The following is a 13641-nucleotide window of genomic DNA, read 5'->3' on the forward strand; positions in this document are numbered from 1 at the left end:
TGATCACAACTACACAGAACCACAAAAAAAAGTTTTGGAAAATAAACTCAAACCAGAATAGGTATTTCTTATAGATTTTGGGTCACTGAATCGAATTCGTAAGCCATTTTGCTTCATCACGTCCAGTTTTTTAGATAATCGAGGAAAATGATGAAAAATCTGTGAAAATTGAAAGAAACATTTGAGGAAAAAACAAAAGTAAATATGACATTAAAATGCGGTCACAGAACTAATTTAAATATATTTTAGTAAGTTAAATAAAGTGCAAAATTTTTTTTATTTTTTGCACTTTATTTATTAAACTTATTAAAATATATTTAAATCAGTTCTGCGACCGCATTTTAATGTCATATTTACTTTTGCTCTTTCCTCAAATGTTTCTTTCAATTTTCACAGATTTTTTATCATTTTTCTCGATTATCTAAAAAACTGGACAAGATGAAGCAAAATGGCTTACGAATTCGGATTCAGTGACTCAAAATCTATAAGAAACACCTACTCTGGTTTGAGTTTATTTCCAAAAATTTTTTTTGTGGTCCTGTGTTATTAGTGAATTCGCTTCACTTTGCCCAAATTCTTCTGTTTCTAATACAGTTGACTCGTAATTTAAGCATGATTGATTTAAGGACAATTGATCTAATGCTCTCACAGCTCTTCCTCCTCGAAAGAAGAATCAAGTTCGTACACAACACAATTGTAATACAAAAGGAGATTGTAACACCACACTTTCCACTAACAAATAAATAAATGTTAACAGAGTGCATTGGTAAGTTTTATTAATTTAAATTGATCTCAGTCTTTTTTTACAGGTTACATTCTAAGACTGAAAAGAATTCAAAATTGAACCAAAACGTTTTTGTAGTTTTATTCTACATTGATTTGTAACATCTTTTACAACACCCGTGCTTGGTTCTCATACACGGAGAAAATTTTATATCAAAAATTACTATGTATGTCAGTAACCATGGACCATGAAGAAATTATAAAAATTTTTACTATGTTTTTCACATGTGAAACATAATAAAAATTTTCGGTTCGCGGCTTCACGGTCCGCGACTATTGCCGTACATAGTAATTTTTAATATAAAATTTTCTCTGTATAGCTCTTTTTTCTGTTGTTTTAATTGAAATACATAGGCCGAATTATTATCGCACAATAAACCAGATACAAATTAATAGAACTTTTAGTTATAAATATAAAACTAGAGGATCAACAATACGCGCACGTAACTCTTCATACTTCGAATTAATTCTGTGACTTCGTCCCCGTTAGTTATTAAAATAATTTTCATTGCAAAGTGTGCGATTTTTTAAAATCTATTTAAGTACCCAGGTAAAAATTTCCCTCAATCTTCCCTGAATATATACGGGCCCCGCATGGGAAATATTAGTTTGGAAAATCCAGACGGGTCCTGGCTTTTCGCTATAAATTTTCCACGATTTTTCCCAGGTTTTGGTTAAAAAATATCTATCTGTATTTTTTCCTGGATCTGACCGGGTCCGATCAGGGAAAAACCAGTATTTTTATTCTGAACTTTCAGGTTATGTTAACGTTTGTTAAATATTTTACGGCTCAAAATAGTAACACCTTAGAGCATATCAAAGAGTTACGGTTCGAAATAAAAGAAAAAATGGTTTAAAACGTACAAAATATGTGATCGCATATTCGCGGCTTCTCGTCTACTGTTGAAGAAGCGAAAATATTGGGCGAGGACAAAATTAGAAACAAAAATAGCGAACATCGAAACTGAAAGTGACACGTGTGACGAAAGTGACTTGATAAAAAACAAGTATTCGCGATCTAACAGTAATGAAGCTACTGATAGTGCTGTAAATGAGAATGTCTATCATGTACGCGACGAAGAGGAAACTGATGGCCTGAAAATATTTATGGAAAATAACAATTCAGAGCTCGAAGATGATATGTCAGATCCAGAAAGAGAAATCGAGAATTCAGAGCTCGAAGATGATATATTAGAATCAGAAAGAGAAATCGATGAATACAATAAAGGTCACAATAATGAGGACGAAATGGTTGATGAAATGGAAAAATTACGTCAGTGGATTGTAACCAACCAAATTCCACACAATCAAGCAGATGAGTTGCTGGATATTTTACGACCTAGATTAATGCCACTTTTACCCAAATCTACAAAAATGTTTATAGGAACGTCATCCGACAAATACAATATCGAACAATCCAGGAGAAAACCCGAGTAAAATAAGGGCCCTAGGCGGGATTCCAGTATAATTTCTAGGAAAAACCGTGGAAACAAGCCTGGGTACATTTTAGATAACGAATCCGTCCATGCCCGCCGTCCCCCATTACATATGGGTCCAAGCTAGATTTCCCGGACAGATTCAAGCTATACTCAGGAAAAAATATCCAGGGCCAGGCTTTCTCCTAGACCAGATTTCTACCTGAGTAAAATAGAATCTATTTAAATAAAAAAAAAAAAAAGAAAAATTGAATTTTGATCCGATGTGTCTCGAATTTACGGTCAGTAAAACGAAGAAGACTATAAACATCCCAGACAACACGCATGTCTTAAACATCTGAAAGACGTTCAAAAGATATCATTTTTTTCAGATGTCTTTTATGCGTTTTTTATATATCTTTAAAACATGCGTGTTGTTTGGGATATCAAATATTGACACTTTTACCTTTCTATTATCCATAACTGTTATCGTTTCTATTATCAAAATGGAAAAGATGTACTCTCAATATATTATACATGTTCCGCGTGCTAACGTCCTGCTGCGACTCATATATTTTTGTATTTTTAAATTGGAGGATGTATCCCAGTGAAAAATGACAGATTGAAAAGACGTATGTAGATGTCTATTAGACATCTATAGACATTTTATATGTATATATCGACCTGTGTTTCTGACTGAGATAGTTTGGAAGAGGACTCGCGGAGTGTAGAACCGAGCTTGTAGAGTTTGAAAGTGTATAATAAAAAGAGTATAGTATAATTTCTTCAATGCCGGTAAATTTTTTTCTGGATAAAGTTTCAAAAACAATACCTCCAATTTTGATAAAACTATGGAAACTTTTTTTATTGCTCAAAACTCTTAAAGGGATTTTCGGCGACTTGTATGGAAAGATAATTTTTTAGGATCAAATATACTTTCACAATATATTTACATTTGTTAAAACATAATGAACTAAATACGTGAACGGGGGAGCAGCTTTACCTCTCCCCCTGCACTCTCTTCCACCCAAAAAATCTAACCAAACCTAATTCAATTCATGTCCGGGAGGCGAAGATCTTAACAAATCTTACCCTAACCTTAAGCATTAAATAAATTATGTTAAACTCCTTTTATTATGTACTTTCAAACTCCACAAGTCCGGCTCTGAACTCCGCAGGTCTTCTTCCAAACTACAGTCAAATTATATTTAACAAAAATTAAAATATAATTATTAGTTTACTTTTTACAAAAAAAAATATTTTTATTTTAAAATTTATTTTATAATTACAATTATAAATAAAAGTCTTATAATAATTTATAAGTTTATAAAATTAACATAGTAAATTTTATAATAGTAAATTTTATAATTTATTAATATATTTTTTTACATATGTATATATTTTTTTATGTACGCGTATAAACACAATATTTCATAAAAATTTATGTGTAAAAATGTAATGGCTTACATAAATATATTTAAATACCTGGAAAACGGCGTAAAAATCCTGTTGTCGCTCCATAATATTGCCATGATAGCGTAGGGTCACTTTCATAATTATTAACAAACAAGAGATCTAAATATTCACTCCATTGAATGCCTGATGCAACATCACGTTCTGCAAATAGAGTCAAATCAAACTATTTTAAAATAAGGTGCAACTTCTTTTCTTAAATTTAAGACACAGGTAATTGAATAATGTAAATATCAAAAATGCTATTTTTTCGCGCATATCTGCATTTATCGATTGATATCACGACTTATTAGAACTATTACATTGTCCTGCATGGATCTGTTATTTGAAAAAAAAAGAAAAAAAAGAGTAATTTTCTGTAGTTTTTTTCATGTATCAACTTTAATATCAAAAAATGTATATTACCTTGGACTTTTGAGATCATTATTTTTTGCATATTTTCCTTTGATTTGCTTAAAATAATATAATATGCATTTTTTAAGACTAAATATGAATTTAGTGCATAAAAAAATACAGAAAATTGCTTTTTCTGTTCAGACAACAAAAAAATGTTTAATTTTGTAGGCTACAATGCTCACCGTTGTCTTTAATTCCACTTGGCAAGAGTACAGCAGACAAAGTAACATTCACCGCTAAATGGTCAAAGTGACGATTTGCAGCGAGAAACATCTCCTGCGTACCAGCGGAACCCTTTTCATCGCTGACCAAATTGTGAAGCCGATGCGAGGCATAATATTTAGGTGACACATTCCCTTCTCTTGGTGCCGCTACCGCGGCTTGTTCGGCACTCTCCACTAATCTCTGCGGTCGTAACGTTTTATGTAATGATTAATGTTATGTTTTAAACATGCATATATGTATCTTTTTAGTTAGCATTTGTTAGCTATGTAGCCGTTTTATTCAATTTTTATTTGATTAAACATTGATTTAACGTTTAGAGTTCGATCCGTTAACATGCTGTAGGCAGACATAATAATAATGTTTCTCAGATCACGGAAATGACACAGATCAACTTTTACAAAAATAAGAATTCTTAAACGATTCAGGCTTCTTAAATAATACTTAAATAATACCTAACCTAACCAGAATAGTCCAAAATCAATCGTACTTTTTGTTAGTTTTTTTGTTAGTTGCTTCTTTTTTTCTTCTTTATTTCTTTTTTTGTCTTTGATCTTTTTTCAAATTGAGTTTTCTTCATTAATTATTATATAATAAAACAATATATACATATGTTAGATAACTAAAAAAGTTCTTATCGTTTTTCGTTAGTCATAATTCTCGAAATTATTTATATCAATCATGACTAATTGTGCAGGAAATTTTTTTTATCGTAAATTACATACCTCACTTCATTTAATTACTGCAAATCCAAAATGTGAAGTTCAAGTTAAATAAACATTTTAACTTTATAAAATGTCTTTAAATGAGTGTGATTTGTGCTGAATTATTGTATGAATTTAAACTTGGATTCAAAACGTCAAAAACTCGCCGAAAAATTTATTCTGCATTTGAAGAAGATACAATAAAAAAAGAATCGCTTGACATTAATTTCAAAAATTTGTATCAGGAGATAAATCCCTGGAAGATGCTTTCGGGGAGACCTCATCTCTGAATAATGATGAATTGAAAGTAACAATCGATGCAAATTCAAAATTAACGTGTCAAGAACTTGCAATTGCATTCAATATAAGTGATAAAACCATCAAATTACATCAGTTCTCAAACAATTTTAAAAAATATGACTATCGAAAAAATGGCAAACCTTTTTTGATTATCTACTATTTCTTAAAACTACACTATTTTTTTATCACTTACAAATTAGCTAATCAATAACTCTGCTATTACATTTTGTAAAGTAAAGATTTTATTTTTTATAACATAGAAAATGCACAAAGTCAGCAAATATTTTAACAAAAATACTGTAAAAAATAATTGTTTATCGTAATCTTTCCAATTTTTTTAATTTCAAATTAAAGATGTATTAACTACACAATATTTGTTAAAAATCATTGAAATTTAGAAACAATATAACACATATAATGGAAAGGCTCATATACGATAACTATCAAATAATATATCATCAGGCTCATATACGATATAACTATCAAATAATATAATATTAAAATAATATAATATCAAATAATATAATATTATATTATTTGATAGTTATCGTATATGAGCCTTTCCATTATATGTGTTATATTGTTTCTAAATTTCAATGATTTTTAACAAATATTGTGTAGTTAATACATCTTTAATTTGAAATTAAAAAAATTGGAAAGATTACGATAAACAATTATTTTTTACAGTATTTTCGTTAAAATATTTGCTGATAATATTATATTATATTATATAATAATATAATATTGTAGAAAGGCATTGAGAGCCGTCGCGGGATGTTAGTGCAAAATTATTTAATTTTTCTTAAAGAAATTAATTTATTAGTCTACGTGAGACAGTTAACTTGTACACCGATCTCTAATTCGAGATATTTAAAGTGTACGAAAAGTTTAGTACATTGTTCTCACATATGGAGAATCATTATGTACTGATAGGAATTATTGGAAAGAAAGGAAGAGAGAGAAAAAATATCAGGGCGCGAGTGGCTAAGCCGCTAAGGAATTGAACCCGGATCTTCCGCTTTCTATTATATTATTTGATAGTTATAAACAATATATTTTTTTATTTAATACTGAAACATAAAATAAATTATGTAAAGAGTAATTAATATTACTTATTAATATTATAATAATATAATGTAGTTTAAGATTTTTATTGAAAAAAATATTTATAATTAGTACCTTTTTTTCTAATCGATAATAAAAAGAGAGAAAACTTTTTGATATAAATACTGCCTAAAATTAACCGCAAGAAACAAAATAATAATTACCAAATTGCCAAATCACAATTATTATGTTTTATTGCAGTTTTAGATGAATTACTTTCAACCTGGTCACTAATTCCGAATAAAATTTCGCACGAATTCATCAAAGTTTTATTAGTTTATATGAAAAATTTTACCTGGTTAAGAATATTTTTTCTTTGAATTTGTCAATAAGTGCTATAATACATAATTTTACCTAAAAAACTAAGGTAAACATAAAAATAAAATAACTTTCAAAATAATCAAAGAATTGTGTCTAAAATTTACGCAAACATTTAAAATAAATCATAAAATAATCTACAATTTGTACGTTCTGTCAATATTTCAATATACGACTCATACGTGAAAATTAGAACTCATTTTAAACAAAAAAAATGAGTAATTCAAACTACTATCTAAATTACAAAAATGTTCTGACATATAAGTTTAGTAAGTGACTCCGTAAATCTCTAAAGATATTGTATATTTTTATTATCAGTTCTTTTTAGACAGTTTATATTGCGTTATATCACAAGCATGTATGCGTGTGTATGTATAATAATTAGTATAATAATTAGAATATTTGTATAATAATTGTATAATAATTAGATTATATCACAATCTAATTTTAATTATTAGTTTATCAAATAATATAAAATTAAATTTTAACTAACAAAAAATTGGCAAAACAAATTTATATGTTGACGTACCATTACGGCGTTCATTTTAAAGTCCATCATGTTTTTCACTTCTGCGGCCATCTCCCGAACAAGAACAAGACCATCTTTTTTTGCAATGTTGCTCTCCACATCGTGATATTTCTAAGAATAAAACAGTTAAAATTTGTGTCAATTATATTATAAGCTTCTTGCATTAAACAACAATTTTGAAGAATTTAAAAATAAGTCATTTTTTTTATAAATATTTGTACAATAATTATATCTTTATTAAGTTTGTAGCTGTACAATAATTATATCTTTATTAACTTTGTAACTGTTAATAAATAAAAACGCTTTAAGAGCAAAAATTGTTTATATAAAAAAGCAATTAAATTCACGTAAAAAAATGTATATTTGAAATTTTTTAAAACACTAAATGCAAATCAAAAATCAAAATTTAAAATTCCAAATCAAAAACATAATGTAATAATTAAAATTTTAAACAGTAGATTTTATACTGTAAATTATGATTCATCAAAGTCAAACAATGACAAAGAAAGCAATATAAACCAGAAGCACTGTTGTTAAAGCGCAAAAACTATTAACAATTATTAATATGAATTTATATATTAATTATTAATATATAAAAACATTTCAGCCACAATTTCAAAGTTTCTTCCGCTTGAGAAAATACAAAGAAAAATAAAAAAAGATTAAGTTACACGGAAAAAATATAAAAAACGAAATTAAAACTCAAATTATTAATAAGACAAAGACAAGATATACCGATTATACGTGCAACACCAACCAGTACAATATGCCAGAGCAAACTAATATGATATACCAATATCTGTACCTAACAAGAATTTAAAACAATCGATTTTATACACAGTGAATCTTTCTGTACTTTTTATAAGATGATTAGTTTTAGTAAGTTTTTCCTACTTCCTATTCAAAGAGATGATCATTTCTGAAATTGTGTATAGGTATTAAAAATGAATGACATTAATCTGAAAATTGACACACACATACATGGATTAGATATATATACTATCTTATATTAGAGACTGCCGAATGTTTTGTTTGAATCTCCACGTAGATCATATACTCTTCACGGATTTTATACCCTAATTACTCATTCCAAGCCCTTGTTGCGTATAATTAATTAATATATCATATCAGATGACTCTGATATGTCGTATTAATGCTGCACGTATGATTGATAAATCCAATCTATTTTATTAATTATTTGAGTTTCAATCTATTTATATTTTTCACATAGTTTAAACCTTTTCCTTTTTTCTTTGTATTTTCTCAAGCTGAAAAAAAACAGAATTGTGGCTAAAATGTTCTTCAAATATTCATTAATAATAGATTTTATTTAAAACTATTTCAAGGAACTTTAAGAATCATTAATTTAAAAATTAAAATGTAACTTTTGTATGATTCTTTTTAACCTAAGAACAAAATGTAATTAAATTCAAAAAATTCAAAAAATAGTTATTAATACTTAATTTAAATATGATATGTCAATAAAAATTTCAAAAATACAATAAATTTTATTTCGTACTTTGTAAAAATAATAGTTCTTTTTTTTATTTTTTCATTTATGTTGGACTTATTATATTCAAAGATCGTAAAAATTCTTAGAAATCAGATTTTGACAAAATAGAATACTTTTTTAAATTTGTACGTGATATGTTAAATAGTCTGCAAAGTTTGAAAGTTTTACCGGAGATCCAAATTCATTCAAGACTTACAGATACAGTGTTTTCGACATACGGATCCAATAGACAGAAAACACCATTTTTTTATGGTTATTTTGAAATAACACATACATGAGTCATTAATACTATGGTAAATTTTTATATCATTAACCGATAAAAAATTAATATGATTTACTCAATAAAAAATATATTTTTTTATATAATTATAATTAATTATATGTGCATTATGCGCACACACGTACACATGTGTGCGCGCACGCATATTAAATATAATATTTTATAATATTAAATATAATATCTTACTCTTTGTATCTCGCCCATTTTTGTTGCTTGTTTACCAAATTCCCATAAATCCACGCCAAACTTTAAGGCCCAGTTTTTCACTCTGCAATAATTATTAATTATTATTCTCGGTTTATTTTATTGTAGTAAGAATTGTGACATTTATAACAAAAATAAGTAATATATTATGTCTTTATGTTTCTTCTTACTTTATGCTATTAATACTTTATCTTAACACTTTAAGGACCGGAGACCGATATTTGTGTCTTCGTTCAGCCATCGTTTGCGGACCGGAGACACAGATTCGTGTTTTGATATAATGGCGGTATAATGGCAATGTTTCCTTATCTTATCTTATCTGCTTGTAGAAAAAACAATTTTTGGAGAGTATAATAGAAATTTTTATTTTCACATATACGACAAAACATGCCGGAAACAAGGCTAAGTTTCCGCGTCAAAGGCACCGGTCTTCAAGGTGTTAACATATAAGAAATAATTAATTATTCTAATCGCAGTAATTTACACTTCTATCAACTAAAACTATAATACGGGAAAAGTTACAAAATAAGCATGTAAATGCAAAGAATTTATTTAATAGATTAATTATAATAAAAAGATTAATGATTAAGTATACTATTACTTTTTGATTTTGCACAATTTTAGTAAAAAGGATAAATTGAAGACATTACGGTGTACGAATTCAGACAAATCAGACACGTGATTAATAATTAAGAGATTCAAATTTGATTTCTGGTAGACCTTCTATTTAAAAAAAAAAACTGTTTTATACTATTAACACTTATTAGACGCTGTATATAATATATTAAATACTGTATATTAATAATGCAAACATCTTAATGGAAAATTAAATAAAAAGCGTCTAATACATAAAATTTTTCTAGATCTTCTTTAAACATTGTTGAGAAGCACATAATATAATATTAAACAGCGGTTTACTCTTTCTTTACTTAAGTTTCAATAAATAATCACATTGTTTGTCGATAATTTTATTCATTAAAAAAATCTTTTTGGGACTAATATATCAAAAGTTTTTCTGAGATCTATATCAAGTTCTCTCATTCTTGAATCTTTCCAACCTCCTTTGCCTTTTTAGTTATTTGCATTTATAGCGTCATTTATATCTTACATTGCGAGTTATGCATTTTTGAATCAAACATATTTTATATAATTATTGGCATATAATAATTATTAATTAAAAAATGTAGAGAAAAATATGATCAGATAGCTAATTAACTGGTTAAAAATTTGATTAATCATAATCTAAGATTAAATTTAAAACAAAACTTTTAAACTGGGAATACGAGGCATTATTTTACAAACGTCTTTGCGCATCTTTTAAAATCTTTCGCATAATCGTCCCCCCTCCCTCTTTCTCTCTCTGTTCTCTTCTTCTCTCCTTTCCACTCTTTCTCCCCCTTCCTCCATTTTTATTCTTCTCCTTTTTCTTTGTCCCTTTTTATCTTTCCTTTTCTCTCTTTTTTGTTTTCTATCTACCCTCCTTTCCGTCCTTTCTCATTTTTCACAGATACATTTTTTTACTAGATCTTTTCGTTTGCATCTTCTATATTTGCGCTTCTTTTATTTTTTTCCCTTTATTCTGCATATTCACTTTTCTTCTTACATCCTCAAGCTTTCTATATCTTTCGTTTTTTTTCTCCTCTCATTTCTCCTCTCTTTCATTTTTTTCTTTTCTTTCTTTTATCCCCACCCCCTCTCTAATATACTCTGCCTCTTTATCTCTCTTTACATGCTTCTTTATTTTCTTATTCTGTCACTGCTAACTTGTTTTCACCCTCGCTTTTCACTCTTCAATCTCGCATCTCTTTCAATTCCTATCAACTTTTACCCGAGCTTTATGCACTCCATTCATCCGAACGCTCGCATATCACACCCCTCTCATCTTTCCCTCCTTCCCTGTTAATTCCTTTCAAACTCTTCATGCGTCATCTATGTCTGACAATGCACAGGGTTGCCGAATATCATTTTTACGCCTTTAACATCACTTAATCATAAGAATAGTAAAAATATTTTTACGATTTACACTTACTCATTGTGAGGAATGTCTTCCTCTTGCTGGCTGCTTGAACCGATCCACAGCAGACATAGTATCCCGAAATGCAGGAATCTATCGTCAATACGCGGAAACATTATTTCGACGATGTTCTATTATTATTTTTCTCGAAATCCTTGCTCTCTCTCTCTCTCCCTCCCTCCCTCCCTCTCTCTCTCTCTCTCTCTCTCTCTCTCTCTCTCTCTCTCTCTCTCTCTCTCTCTCTCTCTCTCTCTCTCTCTCTCTCTCTCTCTCTCTCTCTCTCTCTCTCTCTCTCTCTCTCTCTTTCTCTCTTTCTCTCTCCCTCTCTCTCTCTCGTCGTTTCCGGTGCGTGACTCGTAAGTTTATCTTTCTCGTGGTAATTCGGTATGATCGATCGTAGAACCAGGAACCAGCTTGTCGATTTAACGACTTCCACGCATCGTTCATAGGTTGTCACTGCGTTCCTCAAGTCTCTTCCTCTTGCTCCGCTTCCGGGCCAACCTCAAGTGCATCTAATCTACTAATTTCACTAATTTCACAAATTTGTAATACTTCGTCACTTGCGCTCGCACGTATGTATATACATATATCGTATGTACAAGTTGCAAAATCGAATCACATACAGCCACGAAGTTTTCTCTTCATTCCCGATACCTTTTCCTCCCCACGAATGGCGATCCGCGCTACACGCGTCGCAATGACGACAAGGCCGGCCAAGTTCGAGTCGATCATTTCACCAGAAAACAGCAAGATGAAGACGGTGTTCCGGACTACGTATGTACTGTTTCGGAACGTATATCCGCAAGTGTCACTGCCTCCTTCAGAGTTGGGCGCGACCACATGATTTCACTGACATTCGAAACGCAAACGTCATTGCGACGGCATAGTTTCCTTTCGCACTTTATTGTCGCTGTCGCTGTCGATAACGCGATTTATTTAGAAAAGCGCTGCTGTTTCGTAGAGAATCGCGGGCACTGTCGATTACCGCATTATCGCGCGATCTCGATCAGCACGGTTCACACAGTAATGCGTAGAGAGATAGAAAGAATGGAAGACAGGATTGCGATAAATGGAAAAAGAAACAAAGTGAGAGACAGTGGGAGTGAAACGAAGTGAGAGAAACGTGGAAGCAGCGGGATGGCAAGATTAAAGTGGACTAGAACGGCGCGGAAGGGGGGAAGGGATAGTATGCGCGAGCGATGGAAGGATGCAAAGAGCAAAAGCCATTGCTAAAACAAGAGACAAATCGAAAACTGACGAGCCGGCGTAGCCGGCGAACAAGACGTAGGTATGTTGACGTTCTTTTCTATGAACACTTTTCGAGCAAACTTTCTGCGGATGGTGATTCGCGTGATGTGGAAAATCGCACAAGAATGGCGATGACCGCACAGCGTATCGCGTCGCGCCGCCGTTTGCGCCGCCGCCGCTGAGGCGGCGGCAGCGCGGCACGCGCGCGCGCATTACTCTTTACTACGTCTACGATCGGCGAGCTAGCTCACAGCGTTTCTGGAGTACGTTATTTCAAGGGTGGTGGGAGGCGGAGAGAGGGAAACAAAGATGAAAGGGGATGTAAGCGCGTCTCTTCATCGCCTCCGCGGCGCTATGTCGTCGAAGCGCAAGGGGTGCTCGTGGGGCTCCGGCAAAAGTGGAACGCCTATGACGATAGTTGCGACTGCGACGACAACGCCAATTAATTGCAGCCAGCAATCGAGGGCAATATTATGGACGTCAAAACTGATTGTTTAAGTTTCTTTTAAGCTTCTGTGGTTCGACTTCGATGGAGCCTCGTAAAAAGTGGCAAAAGGGAAGGGGCGACAAAGATGGAGTAGTACGTCGTATGAAGGGCAAGTGAGAATAGGGTGAGTGGATGCGTGGTGCATAGGATGGGAAAAGGGATGAAGAATAAAAGTGGCGGAGAGAGGACGGTATTGCCCGGCGCTCCGTTCCATGAAGAGTGAAGAGGAGGGAGATACGAGGGTGGCAATCCCGACCTTACGCCACGTTACGGAGGTGTAACGCGGCGCAAGCCCGGTATCATTGATTTAACATATATCTATATCTTACATAAAGAGACAGCGAGAGCTTTCGTACGGCGAGACGAGGTAACACTCGCGTTATACTTGTCCAAGCATAAAACAGGAATAGCATTATGCGTACGAATTGCGTAATAATAGACAGAGCGTGAAAAATCTTTCTTCTCGTTAAAAGAGATCTCAAGTATTATATATTTATACATCATTTCCATACGAACTATTATGACATTATTAATGAATGAATACATACATTATATAAAAAAAAATATTTTCTATCTATGAGATTTTGCAGAACATAGTATTCGTAAGTCTTCTAGGTCGCTAAACTAGATTCTAATCAAAATGATCAAATT

The 13641-nt window shown here is 31.3% G+C and overlaps 1 protein-coding gene across 9 annotated transcripts in view; it reads right to left on the reverse strand.

Annotated features, from left to right (window-relative positions):
- The window catches only part of stol (stolid), a 301015-nt gene extending 288267 nt beyond the window's left edge, over nt 1–12748 (reverse strand). For 2 of the 9 annotated variants that reach the window (XM_067351796.1, XM_067351793.1), the window contains exons 1-5: nt 11271–12737; nt 9224–9305; nt 7245–7355; nt 4250–4472; nt 3684–3815 (exon numbers count right to left, since the gene is read on the reverse strand). In XM_067351796.1, the coding sequence (XP_067207897.1) occupies nt 3684–3815; nt 4250–4472; nt 7245–7355; nt 9224–9305; nt 11271–11371 (649 nt within the window). In that variant the 5' untranslated portion in view covers nt 11372–12737. Of the gene's footprint in view, nt 1–3683; nt 3838–4249; nt 4473–7244; nt 7356–9223; nt 9306–11270 lie in introns of those variants that run through there. The other 7 variants (XM_067351791.1, XR_010889250.1, XM_067351795.1 and 4 more) reach the window with 7 other exon arrangements.
- Nucleotides 12749–13641: the final 893 nt, after the last annotated feature.

Source organism: Linepithema humile, chromosome 3, assembly GCF_040581485.1.
Source record: "Linepithema humile isolate Giens D197 chromosome 3, Lhum_UNIL_v1.0, whole genome shotgun sequence".
NCBI lineage: Eukaryota > Metazoa > Arthropoda > Insecta > Hymenoptera > Formicidae > Linepithema > Linepithema humile.